The 9,982-nt window shown below is 44.4% G+C and overlaps 1 protein-coding gene across 1 annotated transcript in view; it reads left to right on the top strand.

Annotated features, from left to right (window-relative positions):
• HUNK (hormonally up-regulated Neu-associated kinase) overlaps positions 1-7,613 on the top strand; it is a gene marked incomplete at its 5' end in the record, with an annotated part of 36,675 nt that extends 29,062 nt beyond the window's left edge. The window contains 2 exons of the mRNA XM_008946085.1: positions 4,903-4,966; positions 6,967-7,613. Of these exons, the coding sequence (XP_008944333.1) occupies positions 4,903-4,966; positions 6,967-7,613 (711 nt within the window). The remainder of the gene's footprint in view (positions 1-4,902; positions 4,967-6,966) is intronic.
• Positions 7,614-9,982: the final 2,369 nt, after the last annotated feature.

Raw genomic sequence — 9,982 nt, 5'->3', positions numbered from 1 at the left:
TTCCTGTTGTCCTGGGCCAACCCTGGCTTGACTACCAGAAATGATGAAACTGTATTAGCACAAAACTCTGCCCAGGTTAGTATTTTGTGCTTCTTAGCAGAAGCGATGCAGCCCACTGCATTGTAAGGGACTTCCCTTGTCTGGAGAGAAGGTTCAATCAGGTTACCTTTTGCTTTGTCAGTCTCCAGTATTGCCTGCAAATAGAGAGGGTAGTTGTGTTAAAAGAATGCATTTCAGATAATATGAGTCTTCGCATGGCTGGATTTTTCTTCCCTGGCTGATTCTTTGTCAAGCATTAAAATGACAAGAGAAGTCTGAGCTGTGCAAGTCTTACCTACCAACACGAAGAGCAGTGTTCTTGAAGAGTCTACCTATTTCAAGAGCTACTCTTCAGTGCCGGAGTGATGATTTATTTGCAGGGGCAGGTTTGTATCGTGGCTGGTTTTGTTTATTTTAAAGACTGCTTGCAAGACAAGTTGGACTGCAAGCCAGATGGAAATACCAGGGCACAGTACGTAACATTCTTTTGTTACATAAATCAAAAACCACCTTACTTAAAATGTATCAGCAGAGATTCAAGTAATATAATACTTCAAGATGCTCTTTTGACAGTTTACTTCAAGCTGTTGCAGGGCACCCTATCCGTGGGAACACAGGCAGGTACCTGGAATTGGACAGTGCAGATGTTGCAGGGCACATCCTGGTGTTCTCTGGACCAGCTTCCTCAGCTGCTGGTGTCACTGCTCCGTGCAGTGACAGAGAGCCACGGGTGGCTTTGCCTGCCAGCCAGGCATTAGCTGACAGCTTCTGCATGCATACCCGGTGCAGAGGAGTCTGCAGCAAGGCCTGCCTGTTCACCTGCACACAGCCAAGAGAGAAATGCATGGTCTGGTTTGCTGGTGGTCCTGGAATCTCTGGGCCCCCAGAGGGGAACTGAAGTTTGACTTGCCTGAGGACAACTGAAAGCTAATGGTAGTGCTGCCGTATGACCCGAGTTTGGCTTGTAGGCATGCTGAGGGATAAAGGCTTCCTCCAGAGCCACTCCTGCACTCGGAGTTAGTCCCAGTGTAGCTATTTAGAGGATGAGGGGGTGTCATTTCTTTCTTGGAATAGTTACCTTGATGCAATCACAGTGCAGACACTGTGATAATATTACAGTATATTTTTTTTCTGCATGGGCATGGCTGATTATAAAGCACGTTTTCTATTGCTTTAGCTGTATTTACACAAGGGAATTTTGTTATCTTTACTGTACCAAGACAGTTACAGCAGCACAAGTGGGTGAATACAGACCCATGGATGCTACTGCTGTTTGTAACTATGGTAGACCTCTCTCCTAAGCTGCCTTCATGTGGATGGGAACACATCCCTGGTAGTGGCTAGTGTCTAGCTTGTGTCACTGGGATCAGTGGGTGCCACCAGGACTCAGGGGTAGGGATTTTGTAAGCTCAGGCAGGTTCCCTTATCATCTCCCACTTCCACAGGGGAACTGGGAGGCACTGGTCCCTAGGCAGACGCTGCACAGAGACCATAGCTGTGTGTTGCCATGGGAATAGCAGGGAGAGAGCTGGTCAGTTTCAGCTTCAGCAGCTGACTGAATTTCTTCCACCTCACTCCAGTAATGCAAAATAAGGACTTTGCCTCAGGCGAGGGGCAGGCAGGCAGCACATGGGCAGTGGTCATGCCTAGCCCCTCTTCTCCATTTGCTTTCCTAATCTGGGGTGGTGGGATAAGTGTGCCAAGGCTGAGGGTGATGGAAGCTGCTGTCAGTGCTCAGTAATCAAACTGTTTTGCAGGCTGATTTCATTTCAGTGCTTCAGGGTGTATGGGCAGTGCAGGAGGGAGGAAGGGAGGCAGCAATCTGTCTCTTTCCAACTCTCTTTTTGTTGGAGAGGCCTCAGGTGAGGAGTGGACATCCTTCCAGTGAATTCTGAGGACCAGTGCTGGGGCTGTCTGCCTGCAGCAGGGTAGCTAGTGGGCTCAGTCTCGGGGAATTTGCAATTTTTAAGAACTTGTGTCATTGTCTTATCACCATTTCAGACATGGCCAAGGAAAATATCCTTTATCTTCCTTTCAAATCCATTGCTGGGAGTAAGAGTAGGTTTTAGGGTCGAGGTCAGGACAGGAAATAACAGAGGATGATGTAATGCCAAACCTATTCAAGTATAACATACCGGTACAACTCCAGCATTGTGTGACAGCGTGCCACTACATGGCTGTGCATGGTACACTGCAGAGTGAACTTTTGTAATTCCCCTGAAGGGATTACTCCTTTCCTTTTAAAACAGACCAGTATGTGGCATGTTGGGAATTCAGGGTTTCAGTCATTTCCCCTCTAACAACCATAGTTTGAGAGAACCGATGTTAGTAAGTTTTAAAAATACTTATAAGACCATTTGCAGTGTTCATCCAGGGTGAACTAATTAATTGCTAATGCCAGGTACGTGAATTTTCTTTTTCGTGGATGCTTTAATTGTATGGTGTGACTGTGTTACTGCTGCTTAGAAAACATAACACCAAGTGTGAAGGCAAAGCTAGGAGCACTTGGCAGACGAGCTGCAGCTTGGCTCTTGCACCATTAGGCTAAAAATATTGCAGCATTGAAACATGCTGCATTCGGACAGATGCTGCAGCAAACAGCATGCAATTTTTTTCCGCACCTATCCAAAAGAGCAGAAAGCTGCTAACAATCTTGATCATCTCCCTTAAGCTTAATATAGTTACCGCTTGGTTACATCCTCACAAGCACCTTTAAAAAAAGGTGCTCGGTAGAGCCTAGTCTCTTCTGAACTTGACAGCAGAGTTTAAGAGCCTTGAGAAGGAAAATAGTGTGGTGGGCTCAAAATTAACTTTATGGCCCTCACTGACTATTGTCCTAGGGTGTTATTTACACAGCATTGATATTATTGTTGCTATTGTTGTTATTATTGTTGTTACTATCTCCTTGTCATCAGTAGTGACTGTGCTCACCTGGGGCCAAGTAGATGTTGTGACGTTCCAAGCACAGCATGAGCAGGGAGGAATAAATGCTTTGTGCTGGAGGTGGTTAGAGCCTCTCTAGGAAAGGGGAAAGACATCAGGTGGAGGAAGAGGTATCATGCAAGCAAAGTGATGACAGCTCTACAATGCATTGGTTTGTTTCTGTGGAAGGGTCAGATAGCTTTAGCTAGCTAAAGGAAAAGAAATTGGAAGGGGTAAGTGGTTGGTGGAGAGAAGCCTGGAGACAAAAAAAAAGCATGAAGAGACTGAGGTGAAGACGATGAGTTGCTCAGAGGTCTCTGATTCTCACTCTCCCCAGTCACCTAACTACTTTTGTAATAAAACTAAAACATCTACTTTATGATTCACTGAAGCTCTTCCTTCTGACTCCGTAACTTCTGAAAATTGAAAGGTTAATGAACCCAGCAGTGCCCAGACACCCTCTGTGTGAGGGGCTGAATTCTGTCTGGGCTGGGAATGATCTTAATAAGTTCAGTCCAGTTATTTTCCTCTTAGGTGTCTTAATATATTTCCAGAGCTGTGTAGTGTCTTCTGTGCTTTTCTTTCCCTCCCTCACATGTATGCATGTTACTTTGCATAGACTTCTTGTCAATGAACTTTCAGCAGAAAATCATCAAGAGAGCCAGCCCTGTGACAGTGTGTAATTATCAGACAAAACACAGGCCTCAGCACAGAACTGAGTGAAGGAACTTTCCTGCATTTTTTTAAAAAGACTTGTAGTTATGATGACTTTTCAACAGGACATGGGGAAACATGTTGCTTAAATGAGAATTACAGCCACTCAAAGGTTATCATGTAGATGTTCCTTTAAAGAAACAACCCCAAAGCAACCAAATAAAAGCCCCACTTCTTTGAGATTGACATCTAAAACCAGAACGTGCAGTTTTGTTCCAGAAAAGTGAGATATTCTTGACATCTTTGAGGGACAAGAAAATATGGGCCACAGATCTGCAGCCTGAGTTTTAGAAGTAAAATAAGGCTTTTGGCTCCCCCTGAAATCAGTGACAGGTAGAGAGTGTTACAAAGCTTATTGAAAAAAGATACAGTGGATTTTCACTGTTAAACAGTGCTTTCAAAATTGGAATACTTTTCAGATCACACTCCTAAGTTCTGTTTTTCCTCTGTCATCACTGGAGATCAAGCCTATCTTTTAGGATCTATGCACTTGCAATCCCATCTTCATCTGCCTTCCCTGCCACAAATAGGAGTTTGGTTTCAGTGAAGAGCTGAATCGGTAATTTTCTCCCCTTCCGTGTCTTGCGCAGCTGCAGAGATGCTGTAAAAGCAAGGACCATATTCCTCCAGATCTTGTTTGGACAGAACTTAAACGACTCAAAGAGTTTAAACTTCTTTAAAGCTTTGCAGCTCACTTTTTCAAATGTCAGAGGAAGTGCAGTAAATAGAAATCTGAGACCTTTTTTTACTTGTTTAAAAGGAGGGGCAAATTTCAGGTAGGAAGGAGCATGAACCTGCATCTACTTGCTCCAACAAGGTCTCCTAGGGCAAATGGCCTCTGAAAAGAAAATGTTCCTTTTCCTTTAATTTTCCAAAACCAACTTTCACACTGCATGAGTGTCAGAGCAGATGGGAGCCATGAAATTATGTGAAACAGATCAGAGGAAAATGAGACATGGAAGATTTAGTTATTTTGAGTAGCCAGGATAAGTTCCTTGTAAATGTAGTTTTAAATTCAGCTTTTGGTAAGTGGTGCGCTTATAAGTACTGGGGTCATTTAAACTTCTCTTAAGTAAACCAAGTTGTTCTTGTTTGTTTTACAACTTAAAGGACAAAAAACTCAAAGAACAAGAAAAGAAAGGGGAGATTCTTCACCGTCAGCTCCCAAAGAAAACTGAGAAAAGTCCAGTTTCTTATAGACAGCCTTCTTCCTGTCTTATCTCACAGATACAGAACACCAAGGCTCTGCTGAAGGACAGGAAAGTCACCAAGGCTGGAGGTCCAGAGAAAGGTCAGTGGGAGGAATACCAGTGGTGTGTGCATGTGCATGTGTGTTAATAATGAGGGCATCTTGTGTCTTCTGTGTGTGCTAGTAAATAGTCCTGGGCTTGCATTCGTTGTCTGCTCTGGAGGTGGTGTGTGAGAGAGGACTGGATAATGTAGTCAAACATTGAATGAAACGTCCTGAGAAAACCATGACAATGTTCAGCAGTCATGCGTCCTCACTTTTACTTCTCTTTTGATTTGACAGAATTCCCACAGTGCTTTAAAAAAGCTTTCGTTCCCTATTTATACATACTTAAACATAATCATGCACTTCATGCTCGCACTTTGAAAGCATCAACACCCACCCCAGATCACTGACAAACCAAAGCCGGTAGACAGCCTTCCGCCTGCCAGCAAATGGATTTTGCTAAGAGGGGACTAATGGGCAACATGGGAAAAAATCCTGACCCGGAGGAAAGTTCTGGTAATGGTGGCATCCCTGGGAGAAGCAGTGGGCAGCAACTGATGGTGGAGGGAGGGGAAGTAGGAAGCCAAGAGGAAATACAAGTGGGACTGCCAACTCCAGCAAATTTCAGATAGCAAAAGGAGGGGGAAAAGTATTAGCAGAGCAAGGAAAAGATGAGACAGCCAGAGGAGAGCAGAGCATTAATCACACAGGGTAGGAGGCAGCCTGGGAGAGGTGGGTGAGAGCTGCTCACTAAAGGAAGCAGAAGACAGGAGTGAAGGAAAAGGAGAGTCAGCAAGGAAAACAGGGTGTTGGTAGTGCACGTGTGGACAGGAGACATTGAGGAGGAGGAAGGTGATGCAGCTGCCTGTTAAATGAAGGAACTTAACAAGGGGAGATCACTACAGAGCAGAGGGGAGAAATATAACTATGTGAAACATGTGCTGTTTACTGAGAGGTATGAGGGTGTTATTTAGAATGGTGGCTTATTATGGTTTTGTGGTCTATCCTGTGATTTTATCATTTGACATATTCTACCTTAAAAAAAATCAAAATGATGTTCATCTGGCAGCACAGACACAATGTGAGACAATGTGAGTGATTTCATCCCGTACCTCTGTTGAGGTCTCAACTCCTGCCGAGACCATCCCTTTCAAAAGAAATAGGTGTGAGATTTGTGGCTGTGACCTGGGGCCTGGCATACCTAAATTATTTTGTGTCCCTTTTAGGTGGTTTGAGACTGAGGGAACTCATGAACAGCGATTCACTGCCAGTCCGCTGTTCTTTCAATTAGGGGAACCTAGCAAAGCGGGCTCTTTGGATAGCTTTCCATGAAGGCAGCAAAGTGTGTTATCTTGTGACTAGCTTGGCATAAGGGAGTGCCAGCATCCTGTAGAAACCGAACAGATCTCCATGAGCTGTTTTATTTTACTGGGCCAAATCCTACCAAGCTTGTTCCATTTATATTTGGTTCTTGCTGATTCTCACTGAAGTTGAGGCAGCAAATCTGTTCCAACTGTAATGGCCTGAATCTGGCTGGTGCAGCTACTCCATATTTACATGTGTGAAACCAAGAACAGATTTTGTTCCAGAATGCAAGTAAAGACATTAGGTATTAACTCACTATTGTCGCATGTGTCTCTAGGTATGTCAAGGAATACAGTACTCAGACCCAGTTAAAGCCATGCAAAGTTGTGCTAAGAAAGGAGAAATGTGAGATTTCTCAGACATGGCCCCAGAGGATATAATTAACACAAGCAGCTGAAGACATCTGTGGTTTTCCATTTCATGTCTTTGTCTTACTCATTTTAAGCAGTCTTCCTGCCTTTGAGGAAAGTGGCAGATAAATTACCCATGCAACAACAACACAAGTATCAAATAAGAGTCAGGGAATTAGGTTCTGAGTATATCCCTAAACCCATTTGTTTTAACTAGTGCATTTGTCACACTCTTCCAGAATTTGTTAAGGTGACATTGGACACTGTCTGCCATAAGGCAGAGAAGGCCAGTGGTATTGAATGCAATTTGCTATTCTGATTCCTTTTCTGATTGCTTTACAGATTCCAGCAGTGGGGTAAGCCCTTTCCATGAACCCCTGGCAACCAAGGCAGGCTGCATCACTTCCAGCTCCCTGGAGTACCTCGAAGTCCAGCAGCCACCTCCCAGAACCCCTCGGCTCCCCAAGAGGCAGGAGTCTCCACAGCAGGAGACAGCCCGGAACGGAGGCCGGGCAAAGGACTCTCCTCTCATACTGAATATTGTGCACTCCTTTGAGTCGGTTGACAGAGAGGACCAAATAGACCAGGTTTCCCCTTCTCATCAGTACAGAATTTTAGGCTCACCAATGAATTTCCCTTACAAAAGCTCAAGTGAAAGGACACTGTCCCCGCTTTTTCAGCCAGGGAGTACGTCCCCTATCCACCCCACCCAAGTCTCGTTCACATATGAAGAAAAAGCGTATCCGGCGAAGGAAGAAGCAGTGTCCCCTACCCAGCTGGTTTCCAGCAACCCCTTGGGCAGCCCTAACTGTGTTAAAAGCAGAGGCAGATTCCCCATGATGGGGATCGGACAGATGCTGCGGAAGAGGAACCAGACGATGCAGTCGGCGAGCGACAAGCCGCTGGAAGCAAGGATGCCTCAGCTGCAGCAGATGAGCCCCACGCAGATTTCTTTCAATGCAGCAGATGCCGTCAGCGGCCAGTGTTAGTCTGACATCCCAGGATTTGCACTGCTCTTCTCTGGGACATAACCTTTTTTGCTTTTAAAAAGAAAGGAAAGTCACAGGCGTGTTGTTCTCACCACGTAATACGCTACGGTGGTGCAACGTAGAAAATCAGAGGGCTACCCGTAAGGAAGGCGTTCTCCTGTATATTTAAGCTGAAAGAAAAGGGCTCTGCTTATGTCGTTAAGAAATATTAGAATTTGGTACCTGACTGTACACTAAAATATGTATTGAAAGAGCTATGTGAGTATGTATTTTCACTGCTCTCACTTAGTATTGCAGAAAGGTTGAGTGGAAGAGCAGTGAGCATTAGCAGTTTGATTCATCAAGGTAATCTGTGTGGTGCCATGAATGCTGGTCTCATCCAGGGTGTGTGGTAAGACTGCCCGTGCTCTATCTGCCTGTAGCACACAGTACATGGTACTGCTACAGGCATTGTTCATGTGGCTAGGCAGGAGGAAAAATTCAAGATGCTGTGTCCAGAGTCATCTTGCTAACAAGTACTGCCAGGAAGATGAAGTTGGTAGAAGCTTGAATAAAGACACAAGTGATCTAAACATTCAGAAAAAGTGGGAGGATTGGAAGTCAAAGCAGATTTTACAGTTAATCACATGAAGTAGCGAGTAATGGAATAAATTTTTTCCTAAAGAAAATGATGATTTAATGATGCCACTCAGAAGTAACATGACTATTCAAAACCAAGTTTCATCACATGGAAATTCACCGTGCTAGAGGCCTGGTCCTTTCATATGATGGGTCTATAAGCAGATGCTTCAAACAGTAATCCAGACTGTAACATGCTGTGTTTAAACAATCCAGTCACCTCCAGGTTTTGCAGCCATACTCGTTCCATGGCACACCTATGTGCAGGATTGCGTGAGCCAATTACAGCAAGGCAGCACTGGACACACCTGGAAGCTCTTCTGTGAGACTGCAGTGAATGAAAAAGGCTGATAAAGGACACATGAGCCTGTGCCATTGCTGTTTTATACTGCAAGATTGGTAATGCAGTAGTTACCAAAAATTCAGTAGTATTATGAATGGTGAAGATTAACTTTCTTAAAAGGCACCATGTTCTGCATACCCGTCTTGTTTTTCTAAGTAAATGATACATCTGAGAGGTTGGCAACATTTTTTTTGTTCTGTTTTTGTCTTCAAACCATTTCCTATAAATTAGAACGTTTAGCCAAAGACTACTCTTTTCTTTCATCTGTAGAGTGCTTGTGTATGTGTTTGTGTGTAGGAAAAGTCTCAACAAAGCTTGTTCCAGGCTGGTTCCCAGGTGGGCAGCCCTGTCCCATGTGTGCCCCACTGCTGTCCAGCCACCTATTGTCATTTCAAAACCCAAACAGCAGAGGTGTTTTTGTCTTCTTGGGGTTGTTGTTGGAAGGTGGGGGTTTTGCCTCGAGACCATCAGTAGGAATCAAGCTCTATTTTCATCAATATTTTTGCAAACAGTTTTGTGGCCCCTTGGTTTGGTGTCTGTGCAAATGTTGAGCGTTAGCCCCTGGAGAACCTTTCCTAACAGTTTCATGAGAGAGACACACAGGGTCTCGGGGATGAGGGCCAGCCAAGGCAGCAGAGAAGGTCCCCAGCAGAGCCCATAGCTGACCACATGTTCCCAGTTCTCAGCATAGCACAGGCCTTACACAAAAATCTACAAGAAAATATGTGGACGTTAATCCCAATCCTGACAGAACAGATAACTGAACTGTTCGGTGTCGTGAATGCTTGCTGGCAAAACCAGCAGAGTGTGAATGCCCAGGGTGCCCTTCTCATCCCTGCAGATGGGACCTTCACCTCGGCACTACACCTGCCCACAAGCTCTGTATGGAGGAGTCCATACATGCCTGGTATTCTTCAGTGTTGTGAGGACATCCATCTCTGAGGTAGTTAAGCTACCTGTAAAATAAAACACATAACAATCCCAATGTGGTAAGAAAGACAGCTCTGAAATAATTTTGCTCATTTTCAGGCTGAAAAATGCCATCTTCTGTTTATATAGAGGACCTGCGCATCCCAGGAGTCCATTTTAGCTCTTCCTGTCATTTAAAAACATCGCAGCGTTTTCTTTTTCTTCATGCTAAGAACATGTTTGTGCTGCAAAGGTAGCGAGCGGGGGCCACTGAAATCCCGTGTCTGCATGCGTGGTACTTGCATACCTGAACAGATGCCAGATACTGACTTGAATTACAAACTCAGGTTTATTTGGAACCCAATAAAAGGTTGGGGGAGGCAGGACAGAGACATGTATTTTTTGTGAAAACCCAGTAAATATGTGTAAGAATCAGAATGAAAACAGAAATGTTGAATCTTTTATTATATTTATAGAGAATATATGAGTACAACACTGC

The sequence above is a fragment of the Merops nubicus genome, unplaced genomic scaffold (genome assembly GCF_000691845.1).
Source record: "Merops nubicus isolate BGI_N331 unplaced genomic scaffold, ASM69184v1 scaffold22118, whole genome shotgun sequence".
NCBI lineage: Eukaryota > Metazoa > Chordata > Aves > Coraciiformes > Meropidae > Merops > Merops nubicus.
Note: the sequence above shows the minus strand (reverse complement) of the source record. Positions and strands in the feature narration are given on the sequence as shown.